Source organism: Acyrthosiphon pisum, unplaced genomic scaffold (assembly GCF_005508785.2).
Source record: "Acyrthosiphon pisum isolate AL4f unplaced genomic scaffold, pea_aphid_22Mar2018_4r6ur Scaffold_20960;HRSCAF=22641, whole genome shotgun sequence".
Taxonomy (NCBI): domain Eukaryota; kingdom Metazoa; phylum Arthropoda; class Insecta; order Hemiptera; family Aphididae; genus Acyrthosiphon; species Acyrthosiphon pisum.
The window spans coordinates 24,029-42,202 of record NW_021770374.1 but is presented as its reverse complement, the minus strand read 5'-3'; the positions used below and the strand labels follow the sequence as shown (position 1 = coordinate 42,202).

The 18,174-nt window shown below is 29.1% G+C and overlaps 1 protein-coding gene across 3 annotated transcripts; it reads right to left on the bottom strand.

The window, feature by feature from the left end:
• Positions 1-5,404: 5,404 nt before the first annotated feature.
• On the bottom strand, positions 5,405-13,842 carry LOC100158898. 3 transcript variants are annotated; one of them, XM_029492173.1, is made up of 8 exons: positions 12,793-13,842; positions 11,883-11,953; positions 10,918-11,151; positions 9,994-10,838; positions 7,991-8,091; positions 7,453-7,912; positions 6,954-7,135; positions 5,405-6,851 (listed from the first exon to the last, which is right to left on the bottom strand). In XM_029492173.1, exons 3-8 carry the CDS (start codon positions 11,105-11,107, stop codon positions 6,650-6,652), a joined length of 1,980 nt encoding a protein of 659 aa, XP_029348033.1. In that variant the 5' UTR covers positions 11,108-11,151; positions 11,883-11,953; positions 12,793-13,842; the 3' UTR covers positions 5,405-6,649. The 3 variants fall into 3 exon arrangements, with proteins under 3 accessions (XP_029348033.1, XP_016658533.1, XP_029348032.1); XM_016803044.2 differs by lacking the exon at positions 11,883-11,953; XM_029492172.1 differs by lacking the exon at positions 12,793-13,842 and having other exon boundaries at positions 11,883-12,424.
• Positions 13,843-18,174: the final 4,332 nt, after the last annotated feature.

Genomic DNA, 18,174 nt, shown 5'->3' with positions numbered 1-18,174 from the left:
AAAATAGAAGGTATATGAAAAGTTAAAAAACATTAAAACATTAAAACACAATACCAACATCTCCATTGCTGACTGCCGCCGTGCTAGCTCGGGCGCACGTCGACAAATGTCATATAAAATGGATTTTCTTATCTACTATTTTTAGTTTTACAATGTTGAATTATATTATGCCCGTATTATTATTTATAACTATATATTTTCACTCAACTAGAGGTATATTTCTATTAATAATCAATTGGTTGATAGTGTTGATACGACTCTCTGATTCTACGTCGACGAATTACTAGTCATAACACAAAATAAAAAAAAAAAACATTAAAAGATTTTACTTTTATTTTTCTGAACATGCAAACGGACAAACAAGATAGTCATTTCTATAGTATTACTTTTACTAGTCCAAATAACTAGTCTACCCTAACCTAAATAACCCTTTTATAATTAAGGTTACGGTTACGGTTTTTCATTTTTGGAAATAGAGGTTCCGGTTCCAGTTCCGGTTCCTAAATTTTTAAGGTTAACCGGTTCCAGAACCGGTTCTTATCGGTTCCGGTTATGGTCCCTGGCCCTGGGTACACATTTTTTTAATGCCCTCTTCCTCCCCCCCCCCCCGATAGTTTTTTTTAGTGGCAATTTTTCTCGCCCATAAAAATCTTACAACACATGCGATATTATGGTAATAGTATAACCATGTAGCATAAAGATCTATCGAGTGCCCGTGATATCAGAATAATCAAAGCAAATTGTAAAATGTATTAATTTATTTTTATCTATTTATAAGACAGTAAACATATTAAAAAAATATTAAAAAGTTAATTTAATTTTAGCTTTTTAACTTATCTAGTTACTTTTGGCTTTTCATTAACTTAACTATTAACTTACTAAATTTATTTTTTAATTAACGTGAGATTAATGAATTAATTTTTCATTTTAAGAAGTAAGTTAAGTTAATTTGTTTTGTTTTTAAATTTATTATATTTCACTATTTCAGTCTATTTTGTATTCATTTCGAAAAATACTTACCATGGATTGTTTAAAGTTAAAATGGACCCATCGATTCTAACTTTTAAAGAAATATTATATAAATTATTAACACTATAGTCTATTGTTTAGTTTTTGGTTGAAAAGAAATTAAGTACGTTAGCCTTGTAAACAAATTAACGTTTTTTTAACTTAATAAAAAGTTAACAAAAGTGTATATTAACTTTTAACTTGACTCAGTTAAAGAAAATCATTAACTTCCCCACCCTTGAATATTATAATAATAAACGTGAACGTGCATAGTGACCTTTACAATTTTTCAACCCTAGTGCAATTCGACCATTTTTTTTTTAGTTGGTAAGTGCAATTCGACTATCCCGGTAAGAAAGTACATAGCTTTATATTTGCAGTTCAGAATCGTATGCAACACCACGAAGATAATCAATGTATTACTTAAGTTCGGTTATTATAATGTGATCAGTGCTCATGTTGGCTCTCGTCTAGCTATATTAATCTGTGAACAGGGTTTTGTAAAACATTATAACTTTAAAATAAATTTTGTAATTAGACTTCTATTGTAATACCATTGAAAAATGAATGGATGAAAAACCTCCAGTAAGTTATGAGAATAAATTTAAAATTTGTCGTCAAATAACATTTCATATTTGAAAATCAAGCAAAATTATACTATTTAATTGTATTCAATATCAATATGCATGCTTAATTACCTACTTAATTAATAATAACTACAGCTTAGATTTATTTGTAAAAAGTAAATACTGAATAGTAAATACCTACTAAATACACATTTTCTACTACTAATAATAAATAAAGTAAGAAACTAAGAATAGTAATAATTATTAATTACATAAACAATACAAAATTAGTTATTAAATTCTAAGAAGTTATCCAAATTACAGTAAAAACAATTATTATTTATGCTCTAGGTATGCATAAAAAATGTTAAATAATAATTTAAAAATTTAATTAAAGAAAAATAGAAATAACAATTTATACGTTTTATACATGTATAGAAATGTATAATACATCATGGTGTATAAAACTTTTATACATAAATTCACCCAACCCTGCTAATAACTCACAGAAAAATTAAAACATCGTGAAAAACCATATAAAATACATAACAATTGATTTTATTTATTATTAAATCAGGTTCTATAATTAATATAATAATGGCAATAATTAATGTCTAGCAACAAATATTTGACTTCCTGAAGCAGTTTTTTTTTTATATTTTAATCGATTTCTCTAAAACTGCTATTAAGAAGATCCGATGATATATTATATGGTAATAGTCTTTGCGAAATGTCAACATTAAAGTTCATTCTAGAAGACTTTCGTTCGTAAAACTTTGTACCAATAACGGTTAACACAATATTGCAATCACCGGTTAAAAAAAATTACACGATTGTGAGCAGATATAATTAATAATTAGTATTATTCATTAGATTTCACTTAAAACGAACTGATATTATAAGAAATTGTTGTGGTGTAACACGAATAAATAAAAATTTAACAAGATACCTACGTTTTTAATATTTACAAGTTTGATTTAGTATTGTCTATAGGTAATAATAATATGAGTTTACGCTAAAATATATGGTACAAAATATAATATACCTAATCTTTATACTATAAATATATATATACATATCATATTTTGTAAGTACCAACAATAATAAATTACTTAATTAAATAACATATTTTTCAGTGATATTACTTATCTTAATTACACTACGACTATATTCACATTAAATCGGAGTTTTATCTTTATTTGAGCTATGCTATTGGTTCATATTGTATTATTATAGTGTTCGGCCATTCGTTTAGACTGAAATTCACTTACTTGTAGGTTAGGTGTATAACACTATTATAAAAGTATGGCTTTTTATGACTAGGAAGGTTTCAAAGTGGTCTATCGTCTATCGTCGAAGACTGCATCTAGGGGACGGTATGCTATAAACACACTATGTGAGTAATACGATTGTTTAGAAATACTATTATGATAATACTCATAAATCAGTATTAAAACATTGAATATAATATAATATTTTTTAACATATTAAAACTGTTTTGTTATCGTACAAATTTTAATAATTTTTATTATTAAACGAAAATAATATTTGTTGTTGTAATGAACTACAAATTAATTCAACACACGATAGCACTATAGCACTATTGCACTATCGGCAGCTGATTAAACACAAAATATTATATACTCACGTGAATGCCTGTTTTCAACACGTAGATACACACTGTGCAATGGAAGTTGCATAACATTGATGCTATGTTGAATATAGGTTTCAAAAAAACATCACCAAATAATATCAGCACGATATTATAAAACTGTTTTATAAAAATAATGTTTTTTTTGTTAATAACTAATATTCTATAAGCGTTTTTAATTCATCATTGACACGATATTAAAATAAAACATGAATACGATATCATATAATTTTTATATAATTATAATATTTATATGTCAACTACTATGTTAGCTAACATTCTTTAAATGTTTATGATTTATCAATGACACGATGTTACAATGAAACATGTATACGATACCATAATGTTGTTTTCTAAAAATTTAAAATAATTGTATTATATAGTTGTGGTAGTCAGGAGCAGCACCAAGGGCGAGTATAGGCGCAAATTGTGGGGGGGGGGCATGAGGGCTAAGGTGCATATATGCACTAAAAATTGACAAAATATGCATTTATATGCCCTAATATTTTTAAATTATGCACTCAAAATAGGCATTATGTAAAAAAATTATGACCAGTTTTTAAAATAATAAGAATAGGTAAATCCATACATTTTAAAAGTATTTTTATATATTTAACAGTCAAAATTAATAAAATAAATGATAAAATTAATACTTGTGAAGTTAAAATAGCTTTGTCATCTTTATAAATCGTAATTAGGTAGTCAAAAAAAAAATGCAGATATATGAACTTACAAACCCGGCTTATTAGGTATACCAAGTGGTTTACAATTTTCGATTGGTGTTATATCCACATAGGTGCAAATAACCTAAATTGTTTTGATCTAAGTCCCCCAAAGTTCTCCCATTAGGGGCAATGGTGTATCATGGCTAATAGGTGACGTACAGCCTTTAGGTTTCCTTTGTTTAATTGTCTATTTTCTACTTCAAAAAATGTAATGTGATTATGCTTTACGATGGTGACGACAAATACGATTATTATGGTTCATATGTTAAATAAGTAGGTAATTAGTAATTTTGTTCACATAATGTAGATATGTCTAATTTTCTTTCCTCTATAAAGTATTAGAAAAAAAGAAATGTATGATTTTGAATCATGTTATTTTACTAATAGGTACATACCTAAAGTAAAAATATTACTAATTAAAATTAATATTTCATGTTATTTCAACATAATAATATAGAAACCTATCTTACTCTTTATTCTATTGTATAACTTTTCCATACAACAATACTGACGCCTGACGGACACGAAACAGTTCTTAATCTTTGCAATCGTTCATAAATATTTAAAGAGTGTTAGTTGTTGACATATAAATATTATAATTATATAACAATTATATGATATCGTGTACATGTTTTATTGTAATATCGTGTCAATGATGAATCAAAAACGTTTATAGAATATTAGTTATTAACAAAAAAAACATTATTTATATAAAATCTAATATATAAAATTCTCGTGTCACAGTTTTCGTTGCCATACTCCTCCGAAATGGCTTGACAGATTTTGATGAAATTTTTTGTGCATATTCAGTAGGTATGAGAATCGGCTAACATCTATTTTTCATACCCCTAAGTGATAAGGGTTGTCCAGAAAAAAATAAAAGAAGTGCTCAAACGGGGATTTTGATAATTTACGGTAGAAATAATTGTTTATAAATGGTTGCTAAGGTATTGGTTATATATAAAAAAAAAAAAAAAAATAATATATACAACATACAAAAATACATACAATCCTCAATCTTTTTTTTATTATTATTTGTATCAATATAATAATTATATGTCTGAGAATCGGCTATTATCTAAGTTTGTATGCTGTGCTATAAGTAATTCCGGAGTTATGGCCCCTTAATTGGGTAGATTAGACCACTAGAAAGAAGATAGGCTAATTTAAAAATGGTTAAATTTGTTTTTTTTTACTCATTGAATTTTAGTACGGTTAGGTTAGGTTTTTGTATTAATTGATTATATTAATCCATCGTAGTTGGAATTAAGTAAAAACGACAAACTTGGTATAACTTTGATATTGCGTAGAGTTAAATTATACACTTACGTACAAATAGCACGGGGTCCGCGATCTACCGCAGGTAGATTGCCTACCTGATAATGTACTGCTGTGAATCAGAATTTTTATCCTGGGCAACAGAAAAGTTAAGATAAATCTAGAACATCACACACCAATAACGCATTGAACAAAGTTTGAGTCATAAACAGTTTGTACATTTAACGGGTAACGAAGTGCACGGGATCAGCTAGTAGTTTTATAATATCGTGCTTATATTATTTGGTGATGTGTTTTTCAACAGAGCATCGATGTTATGTAATTTCCATTGCACAATGGGATGGTATTCTATAAACTAAATTTTGGGTTATTTTTCGTTTAATGATATTCTATAAATTACATTTTGCATTATGTTTTGTTCAATGATGTATTGTAATATATTTCGTTAATTGTTATGCTTTGTTTTGCGGCATTTAATTATTTCTGATTATCGCATTCCGTTACAATAACGTTTACAAATTTCAATCGTTTTTTGTCAAATATAACGTTATAATCATAACGTTATTATAATGTTTGAAAGTCCTGTTATTCGTACTTATCGATTTTCAGGAATTTGTAACAGAATCCATTCATCGACGTAATTTATAATATTAGGCACGTAATATTATTGAAACATAACATCATAGCGCCCTCATAATTAATAAACCACCGAAAACCCTTAAAAATGAAATTACTCACTGAACTGTCAAGATATCAACATCGCAAGATATTTATTAATAATCATCACAAATCACAATACGTAAGTAAATTACTTAAAAAATGACGCATAGAATAACTGTTATTCTATGCGTAATTTTTTATGAGGTTTATTATCGCTAAAAACTATGTACACATATTATTTATAGGAACAAGGCACCCAAGCATAATATAGTAAGTATTCAGAATTAGTATCTTGTCGTCGATCTAGTCAAAACAAAAATCTTAATTTGCCAGGAATTCAGTTAATAATAAATAATAATAATGCGCTGAAATATTTTACCGACAATAACGTGGGAAAACGCGAATAACGAGAACAAAAAGCGATAAGAAATGATGGGGAACAACGATGTAGTGCACATTCCATAGACACACAGATGCCTATGCTCAGTTGTGGTAGTAGTTCTTACATGTAAGGCAGGGGTGGAGGTTAGTTGCTTCGGCTCTGGTAGCTATTATTTACATCAGCGGGTGCGGTGTATGATGCGGGTCCGGCGATCGGGACAGACCAGCACCGGCGTTAAACCAACCGTTGCTGTCAGCCACGATCGGTGAGTTCCAACCGGTGATGACGGCGGGGGTGGAAGTTGCACCACTGCTATTGCTGCTACTGCCCGCCAGCAGCTTTTACCAGTCGGGTCGGCTTCAACCGTGCACGGCCCTTTCTAGCTGGTGCGTGGTCTTTTGGCCGGGCCACCCGCAGCAGCTGCAGCAGCTTGATATTGTTGTATTTGTTCATCATTCTTTAACACCAATGCCTTTAATTGCGGCAAAACATGCGTGACATCTTGTAGCTTGACCATGGGTGTTTCATCCGGGTACATCGACCTGATGCGTCCATTTTCCCGCAACACAGCCAACTGCTTGCTGTCAAACAAACGACGGTGGTAATTTATTAACCTCTTACCAACACTGTTGGATGAGTAGTAGGAGGGATAATAATTATTAAAAGGAGGAGCAGACACTTACGAATTTCCAATGAATAGTGTCGTTTTCAAGTATTTGTTTAAGATGTAAGCGCATCTCGCGACTGTACACAAAGGCAATACATTCTGGACTAAATCGTCTAATGTCACCATCATATCCGAATATATGTATGGTTTAGCGTTTATGCAGTGGATAATTCTCTTTTGAAGTGTTGCCCTTTGGATCTGTGTTACACATATAAATATAAATATTTATTATTTATTTTTTAAATACAAACTGGTGGACGTATTACAAGTATTATAATAATTTTAAAAACAAATATTCGGTATTCTATGTTGCAAATAAATCGAAATAGAAAGGTTTTGTGTTAACACTACTCTGCATTTAATTTAATAACATACAGGCCTGTTACTTATTGTTGTATCGCAATTGATAAATAATACATTTTGAAACGATTGTAAGAAGTAAAAAAATATTCCATATTATTTTATTCTAAGCCCCAATAAATTCAGTCAATTTTAAAATATTAAATATCATTAACCTTATATGCATCATTATTAAATGTGTCATGCGCCCACATACGTTCCGGTATTCTAGTCAATTCCCATGCAATATTAGGACGAAGAGGATTCTCCTGTGCAGCTGGAGGAACAGGGCTGGATGGTGGGGACGATAAGTCAATGATTTCTAAGGGCGGAGCAGTTACAACAGGCCGAGCATTCCTCAATGCGTTGCGCTGTTGTGTGTTGGTTAAACGACCATGCACAGATTGGCCACTATATGGCTTCCGAGTTTGAGGAGTGGTAATAATTTGTTGTTGCTGTTGTATCTGCTGTTGTTGCAGCAACTGTTGTTGTTGGGCTTGACTTTTGTTAGGACGTTGAGTGTAGACTTGTCTCATTTGACTTGAATGTGACATAACATTGCCATTTGTCATTGGATTGTACATAGTTGTTATACATTGGCTAATAAGTACAACGTTGGAGTATGAGACAGTATTACTATAAGCATAAATATTTTTTTTTCTGTTTTTAGATATTTACAAATTTGATTATTTGTATTATTTTGATAACACTTACCCCATTACTGGTGCGGTACTGCCTGCACGGACTAAAGGCGGTGGTGGTACAACTTGATCCACGCTGTTTACCAAACTAATGCCTAGAGACATCGTTGAACCCTGAAAATCCAATAAAAACTAAATATAAAAAATTTGTTAATTTGCTAATATATATTACAATGTAATATTAATATCCATTATTGAATTCAAACAATTAATTATTATATCACACATTCAAAACTTGTAGTCAATACTTTTATTACATTTTAAATTAACTTTATTGAAGTACCAAAATATATTAATTTATAAAATGATCCAACTTATTAATAGCTGGACTCGTAATTTTAAAACAATTTCAAAGAAAAGAAAAGCTTTATACTTTATTTTTTAATAATTATTTATTAATATATCAACATTACTTTTAGTCAACAAAAAAGTGTAAAAAAAAAACGTCAATTGTTTGTATTACCAAACGAGGAATGACAATAATTAATCCATTAGTTTATAATAATGATTTGTATTAAATAAAAATACAAGAAGGTTATTTATTTTAATAATTAGTTTTTTTTTCTATGAATGTCAATAAAACTTTATTTTTTGAGTAAAAATACTTAAAAATTTAATACAAGGCTCCTACTATATTGTTAAAATGAGATTTTAAAAATATTAAAAATCCTTAGTCACAGTTTTTTTTTATTAGCATTTAAAGTTCAAAAATTGACAAAATATGTAAAAATCACGAAAATTAGCAAATTATTTTGAATTGATAATTTGTAAAAATGTTCCTTTTTTTTTAAAATGTAATACAAGATTCCTTATAGGATAATCTACCTTTATTAAAAAAAAAAATGTCTATAAGAAACTCAAATTAAATTTTTATGAGCGTTTGAAATTCATATTTTTACAACATTTAATATTCACTCGATTTCTTACGTAACGATTTTCTTATTTTATTTTAATTAAAAAACGAATGACTGTAGGTACTTAAAAATTTCACTGAATGATTATATTAGAATTTTCTATACACGATAAAAATTTGAAAATAACTTGACTCTTTTTGAGCTGCTTACGGACATTGTCATTTTTCAATTTTTTTAATTTTTTTTTCTATAAATATCAATACAATTTTATTTGTTTGGTAAAAATGCGTGAAAATTTAATGCAAGGCTCCTGATATATTGTAACAATAGTAGTTGAAAAGTATTAAAAATACATAGGCACAATTTTTTTTATAAGCATTTAAAGATCGAATTTTGACAAAATTTATTAAATTTTAATGTGAATAATTATTTTGTAGTTCAAAATTTATAAAATTTTCAACTTTTGTATCTAAGAATTAAAAATTTAGAACAAGATTCCACGTAAGTAATTAATTCTGTTACCAAAAAATCTAAAAAAGAAATGTATACAGTTTATTTTTATAGTCATTTTAAGTTCAAATTTGGACGAAATTACATATTAAAAACCTGGAATAACTATTTTAGTTATTTTGTTGTGATTGTATAATATATTTCGTGGTATACTTGAGACTTCTTCAGTATACTATTATATATCTATGACAGTATCACGGTTTGTTGTTCATGTATAACGCGTTATAAGTACCTAATGGATATTGTGATATGATTCATTTGGAATTTATTGTAGGTACCTATTATAGGTCATTTTTTTTTTAATACCATATACCTATAATATTATGTCTTATACCTAGACTGACATACCGTCTCCGCTCAGAATCTTTTTTCTTATACAATGATATTATTACATTGAATTCAAACTTAATACCATCCATTATACAGTGACCCACTTGTAATTTACTGTACAGCAGAGTGACATCCACTTACCCACCTTTTTATCTATAGATACATTATTTATTAATATTTAATAGTTAATACTAAAAGTGATTATAAGCATAAAATAAATTATACATTTGAATACATTGTGAAAACACAAGCCACAATTTATTTGAAGAACCAAAAATAAAAATGAAATTTAATATTTATATTTATATAACACAATGTATACCATTTGGTTTGCTGGCCATTCGTTTTGATATGTGTTCATCATAACTGGCATACTCGGTGGTAATGATGCTGGTGCTGTTGAAGTGTGAGCAATAGTGTTTTCAGCAGGTCCTACTTCAGGGGGTGCTCTGATCCAGGAACCAGGTGGATTTACATGGGTAGACTTCGGATTAATTAGCAGTTGTGTATCAACCAACTTAGCTGGCCAATATTCCTCAAAATTAGTTTCCGGTGGATAATAATTTTTGATATCATCAAGACTGGCCACTGTACAAGAATCACTGGCAAACAACACATTTCTGATAAGCTGAACTTTGCAACAAAACTTGAGATATGCCAAGTTCCAATTTTTTAATTGTACAGCTCGATGTCTTAGGTTATCTGTTTCACCTTTAAAGTAGAAGAGTGGGACATATTTTTGGTTATCTTTGATACAATATGGCACAACAAATTCAGAGTTAATACGAATAAAACCACATTTCCCTCTGCGGCCTGTAGTAATATTGCACTGTAATTTTTTATAACATACTTCTACGAACGCATAAAATTCATTAACGTCTTCTAATCGCACAACATAATCTTTTCCTGCAAAAAATACTTTTTTCCCGTATATATGGTCGGCATGTTTTTTGTTGATATTATTCAATAATTTAGCTTCTGATTCAGTAATAAAATAACCTCTTACTGATGTGCATGTATAAATATCTTCATGTAAATAATGTAAATAGTTGCTGAGTAGCTGAGTTTCAGCCATACGTACAGATACAAATTTTAACTGTTCACCATTAATTACTCTAACGATATAGGGTACATGGTATCCAGCAATTAATTTCCACGAAAATCTACCTACATTGCATAAAAGAACATAAGATATAGTGTTTTCATAAAAAGTTTCAAAACATGAATTTAACTCCTGATTGCTTACCTTTTATACTTTCTACATCTTCACAATCTTTGGATAATTTGTCTTGATTTTTTTGTGTGTTATTCGTTGTAATTTGTGCATTAGTCAATATTACTGCTTTACCGGCTCTGTTTATATAAACATTTTCCGGAGAAGCGGACTGTTGCTTTTTTGCATTTTTTTGATAATTTTCTTTCATTTTGAGAGCCATAGCATTTATTTCAGGATCAACGTGTTCATTTTTTACATTTATCCCTGTAATTTAATTATAAAATTATGTTTTAATATAATTAAATTATAGGTAGGTACTATGAATAATAAAAAAATATATTTATCGGAAAATAATTTATGGACTTTCAATGTAAACATTTTGAATAATTAAAATTACAAGAACATTTTTTCTTTTTTTTATGTAATATATTTTTTCTGAAATCCATGCCTACGAAATATCAATAAATAATATAATATCAAAATATTATTTAGAAATTATCATAATGAATTTATGTTCCAAAGAGACCAACATTTTTATTTTTTTTTTTTTTAATCATGTCTCATGGTTTAATATTGTTCCATTTGGTGTAAAAATGCTTTGTTGAAAGTTTGGTGCAAGTCAAATAATATTCGCTCAAGGCAATTACATCTATATGGCTATTACATCTATAATTGTACTATAAAAATTCGATAATGGATATAGGTAAGGTATGTACTAAGTAGTTATTTATATCGATAACAATATTGTATTAATGTAATCTAATTTTCTGGTCAGTTTATCTTTTGATACTGGTATGACGGTACTATTTTAGTGTTTAGTGTTGTTTAATACATTTATGTGTACGGACTACGGACGTATAGAGAAGATTATTTTATACATTTTTAAATCTGCTTATTGTTTTATTATTCTCATTATGACTCGAGTAAGTACCTATTTTATTTTAAACACCAATATTTACTTAAAGAATAATGTAATAAATAATAATAATTTATACCTTAGTCTTCATTGAAAAATCGAGATATTTGGTTAGTTGCATCAACATCGGAAACTATATTTGGGAACAAACTGCCATCAAATCGTCAAACATTATGTAAGTTTTTTAATTTACATTTTGATAATAATTATTCTATTCAACAAAGTTCTACTTTAACTGCACGTGAAGAATAAAGTCTCTAGATAAAATTGGGACTGATGTTCTTGAACACAGAATACAAATACTAGAACATAGTATTTCAAATTGTGAATTAAATGATTTTGTTACAAATAATACACATTAACTTTTTACGGTTTTTAACATTAAAACTGACTTTTTAACGACACACCCAAGTACTTGGAAAAATAGTACAGAATTTCTGGATGGATATAAAAAAGTAAAAGCTCTCAAAGTGGTTAATGATGCAGCTGAAAGAGGTATAGCATTGATGACATCATTTAATGGAACTCTTATAAATCAACAAGAACAACTGCAATATATTCTGCAAGCAATCGAAAAACACAGAAAAGATTTTCCTGATTCCAAAAAGACAATTTTGTTACAAATGTAACTTATTGTAAATACTATTATTAGATCTCGTAATCATGTTGATCATTAGTTATCAATAGAAGTAAATATTAAGTATTACAGTATTATGATTTATGATAACATGTACATAAAATACTATGATTCTTATACCATGAATACTATAATAATTTAATATTTATAGTATTAGGCGTGTGGGCAATCCCCAATACGTCATGGTAATGACGATAATAATAACAACAACAATATCGAATAAATAATAATAATCAATATTAATCAAGATAACTAAACCGAGGACGATATAGCCTACAATCTTGTCTAACAGAAAAAAAAATTAAAACCAAATTACGTTAAATTGTTATAACCATCGATTTAATATCGTTACCTTCGTTTGCTGGAGCGCTGATCGCAGAAGCCATTTTTGAAGTGTTCATCGAGTCGTGGGAAGGGCAAATACGATAAATTACGTTATTCGACAAAAATAATATAACACCTTGGTAATGGCACTTGAAAAAAGTAAAAAACAAACCAGCAACGGCGACAACTGTATAAATATTAATTTATAATATTATGTTAATAATGTTATTCAACGAACTACGCCGAACAGGTCACGCAGTGCTGTCAGTGGCCAATTCAGGAACAACGGGAATCGTAGAACGGTGGGAACGTCTCGGACAACGAGGTACGGGCGGCAATGTCGACGGACGAATGTCGAATGAATACGAACGGTGTCTACCAGATCATTGATGTGGTGGTGTATCGGTGGTCGGGCAGCGGGTCGCGGAGCTCGCCAACATAATACCAGGCGCCCGTTTGCGTGTGCGTGAGTTTGCTTTTGGTGCGTGCGTCGGTGTGCTAGCTTACGTGAATGTTATACGTGCTACCGAGTTGGCGTGCAGGTGTGTGTGTGACGCGAACACTTTGCGCGTGCGTGAGCTAAGTGAAATCGGCCGAACAAAGACGGAACTTAGTACTTACTCACTTCCCAGCCAACGCACATGCGCTTGTGGTGTGGTAGAATCTAATGGTGCCGGCACGTCGCCCGTAACACACATTAAGCGGCGACTCCGCTAGTACCTCGATAGAGGCTACTGTCGCGCCGAGCTTGCATAGTTCAAGGTTTTTTTTAAACAGTGTACCAACACGGGAACGATAATTATTTATTATTTCTTTGAATACCACTGCGACGACGCCGCCTCCGATTCCCGGTAATTGAGCGACGCCAACGTAGTGCGTTCGCTTCCGCTCCGTCCCACTACCATGACGACACAAATACCACAATAATATTAATGTCGTGGAATTGAGGAACTGTGGCAGCGTCGCATTTTTGGTCATGAAATGAAATGTTCAAATCCATTATAGAAAAATAAACGCACTGGTATAATGAATTTATCCTACTAAACCATAATACCATGGCATACATCCCATTTCACCGATACCGACACACTACACATCAGACCGTCGCTCCACGCACCCACTCTAACCAACAATATTGTAATATTATTTACATCACTTGCGTACCTACGTGGCATTAAAAACATATTACAAACGATCTTATATATTTTGGTTGTAAGAAGATACCTATACAGGCTATACTCAATCACGGTCTTACTTACAGCTTACAGGCATGACTTTCAGATTACTTAGTTACCCAGTTAACATTAAACATAAATGAGATATGTGACGGCAGTTGTCGTTATGGTATCCTAAAATACTCATAACTCGCTTTAAAATTAAAATATAATAAAAATCCTATGATATTACCTAGATAAGATTTTACCTTTAAATTTTATATGGGTGCACTTCAATTTTAAACTAACGTGATCTACCTACTGAACGTTTATAATTTTTCTTTTTTTATATTTAAAACAACTTGAATATTTTAGTGTTTTTCTGGACACACAGTATAATATTATTTACCGTTTCCACTTCATGAAATGGACAACTTTTCATGAACATATCGATTACATATACGATTAGTTATATTGTTGACATTAAAATTATATTATAATAAATAAATATTAAACATTTTGACCATCTAAAAAATATAACCAAAAAACTATCCAACTGATAGTTCAATTTTACAGTAAGATTAGACAAATTCGTTACTTGGAGTCGTCAAAATTAATTCTCACTTAATATGTACAACTGCAGTGTTATTACTTTTTCTCGTTTACATAATGTTATTTATTCATATGTACACTTATAATTATGAAATTGGTAATTGTAATATATTATATATTATATTAATACTTTAGTTAAAGTTTATTTTAAAAATATTAACTTAAGAAACATCTAACTTTAGAAACATTAAATTATTGAATTTCACTGTTATATTTGCCAAATTAAGATTATACTCACTGTACTATTATTACTAAAGGGTACCTTTCCCGTTTATAAATAATTATTCATATGTCATATCATATAATATAATATTATGTACCTATTTATCAATATTATAATAATATAATAATTATTATTTATTATCATTCAAATTTTAGATTTTTGTTTTAATAATTTTTTTTTTTTTTTACAGCTGTATCCAACAGACAAGTGTAGCTTTAGGGATTTTTTCCTAGTTTCCTACGACATACGCAATACGCGTAGACTTACGTACGCATTGCTTGTAATATAGGAAGGCCACGGCCAATGGGTAGTTGGAAAAAAATCCTGGTAAAAAATTCCCGAAAAAAAATCCCTGTACTAGGAAAAAAAAATTCCCAGTAGCATTAGACCGGGGATTGACTAAATATAAATAATTTATAAGAGTTATTTTATAAATTATATATTAGAAGTACAATTAATATTATACCTATGTTATGTTAAAATTTTTTATTTTATAAAAAAATTATGACACGACACCGATGATTATAGTATTAATAATAAATGTATATAAATTAATGTATAAAAAAGTAATAATTAACAAAAATAATTGTCTTTTACCCTTTATCAAATATATTTGAAAAAATGCATACCATGATAGGTACTGAAGCTTATAATAATAGTTGTAAGTAAATTAAAATGTAAATAATATAATATGTGATGGTAGTATATATTATGTGATTATATCACCTAGTCAGCCACGATACAGAGGATTTTAATAATAATAATAATATACATATAATTCTACTAAGGATTTTTTTCCGCGATTCCGGCCCATGAGACTTCGTGTGATCAGGTTTATTAATTTTGGCGAGACAGTATCGTTTCCTTTAAGTAGGTATCTCGCTAAATATTGTGTTAATTATAGCACTGTTTGACCTTCCGATAAATACTCTTGTTAATAATTACTATAATATAGACAATACTGTATAACCACCTATAGGCTATAAGCAATTACGGTTTATTTGCGAATCGTGGAAATAGTACAATTAATAAATGTGTAAATGTCATAAATAATTATAATTATAAAATTAATAAAATAATCATGTTTTAATTATAAGTTTATGACAGTGATTTGTTTTACAATTTTTACAAACAAAAATAATCCTATTTCCTATAGTTTTTCTATATAAATGGTGATCTGTGTATCACTTGTAATCGGTCAAAAAGTTTGTTTTGAAAAAAAAGTTCGGACTTATTTGCTGTACAACAGTAGGTTACAAGTGGGTCATTGTATAATGGATTGTATTTAACTCGAATTTAATGGTATAATATTATGATTGTACACGAAAAACCGGTGAAACACAATTGCGCCCATTTTACCTTTTTACCTACAAAAAACGCAACACGATTGCACTCCATGAAATATATGTCTTGCCCTTATAAATATAGGTCTTGACCAATACATATTTTAAAAATACAGTCGAAGTGGTAAACTCAAACTTGAAATTAAAAGTTCGAGTTACTAAAGTTCTTAGGACTGACAACAAAATTAAATTGTTGGCTTGGTTAAAAATTGTTCTTACACATTTTATTTACAACTACGAATTACATTTATTTTTTTATAATAATATTACATGTCCACATTAGTATACATATTTTTTTTAAATTATAATATGCCCAAATATGTATAAAAAAACTCAATAAAATTACAAAAACGACGAATTACATTTTTTTTTTAATAGGTAATAATTATAAAAATATGTCCACATTACTATACTATACACTATTAATACATATTTTTTTTAAATATAATATGTCCAAATGTGTATAAAAAAAACTCAATAGAATGACGAATTATAATTTTATGGCACACAATTCTAGTATAGATATTTCATTTTGTTCTAATTTTGTCCAAGATTGCAATATAAATTTCAATTATTTCGATTATTTTTTTTCATAAACGAATTTTCTCAATGCCTATGCAGGTATAAGATAAGGAGTAAAGATATACAATTCAAGATCGATAATTCAAGATAAACAATAAGTAATAACCGCTTATTTTAGTTATTATTATTATATTGTATACTATACGAAATTATAATCGAAATTTATCTTATCTGTAAATAATATGCATCAAGTGATACTGTTGTAGACTGTAGCCGGATTTTACATTTTAGCTGCAGTTGACTGTTGGTTGTTGTGAAACGTGTTGATATTTTTGTTTCGTAAAGTGTGCTATCATGAAACTAACAAGTGTTAAAAATGAATCTATCTATTCTAAAAAAGTTTGAGACTGAAAAGGGTAAGTCATGTATATTATTAGATGATGGTCATAAATATAGGGAATATAAACTTCTTAAAACTTGGGCAGTATTCGATATCGGTGTACTAACAAAAATTTGTCAATCAAGTGTTTGTGTTGACAACGATGTGACGAAAGGTCTTAGCGTGCTTAATGGACACAAGCATAACATTATTCCAAAAAATATCGTTAGCAGACAAATAGTAAATTCCTGGGCGCAAGCGTGTTGCGTTTTTTGTATGTAAAAAGGTAGGACGGGCGCAATCGTGTTACAGCCCGAAAAACGATTCTGAGCGGAAACGGTTGGTCTATCTAGATATTTTATATTGCTAGTATTTATTGTAGCCTGTAAATTACTAACAAAATAACTAAATTCTTTTTAGATTCTGAGCGGAGCGAGGAAGCTATTGTTTTTACAATGATGCAGTTAATTTTTTAATTTGTTTTAATTTTTTTTAATTTTTTTCTTTTTATGTCCTGTATACAAAATTTCTTCCAGAAGGAGTGTTTCGATTTTAACATATAGTACCTTATCTTTTAGCAAATTGGATCAAGATGGCACTTTAAAGAGGTTATTTTTCGATTTTCTCAATAGTTATTTAATGCCACGGGAAAAATCACTGGAAAATTACGAAAAAACGCTAAAAATGGGATTTTAATTTCTAACGCTTTTTTTATCACCATAATAACGAATAAAAAATTATAATATTTTAATATTAATTCAACTTATATGATAAAATAAATAATAACAAAATATAAAATATCCAAACTGACAAACCGTCTCCGCTCAGAATCGTTTTTCTTATACAATGGTATTATATCATTGAATTCAAGTCTAATAAAATCATTATACAATGACCCACTTGTAATCTACTGTAAGTACAGCAGAGTGACATCCACTTACCTGATTTTAGATTCTGAGTGGAACGATGAATGTATTGATTTTACAATGATGTGTGTTTTTTTATTTTTTTATTTTTTTTTTTATTTTTTTATTTTTTTATTTTTTTATTTTTTTTGTGTCTGTGTACACGATAAGTAGTCGAAATAATGCTACGATTTTCAACTTCAGTATCTTGTTCGATCAGAAAGTGAATATCGTTGGTGCATTGGGGAGGTCAAAATTTAAATTTCCCAGTG

Excerpts from the sequence above, each read along its gene's own strand:
- LOC100158898 (XM_016803044.2), bottom strand. The coding sequence starts at position 12,841 with ATGAACACTTCAAAAATGGCTTCTGCGATCAGCGCTCCAGCAAACGAA. Across the intron at positions 11,152-12,792 it reads CAGCGCTCCAGCAAACGAAG|GGATAAATGTAAAAAATGAA; the intron begins GTAACGATATTA and ends ATTAAATTACAG. Across the intron at positions 7,136-7,452 it reads TTAATAATGATGCATATAAG|ATCCAAAGGGCAACACTTCA; the intron begins GTTAATGATATT and ends TGTGTAACACAG.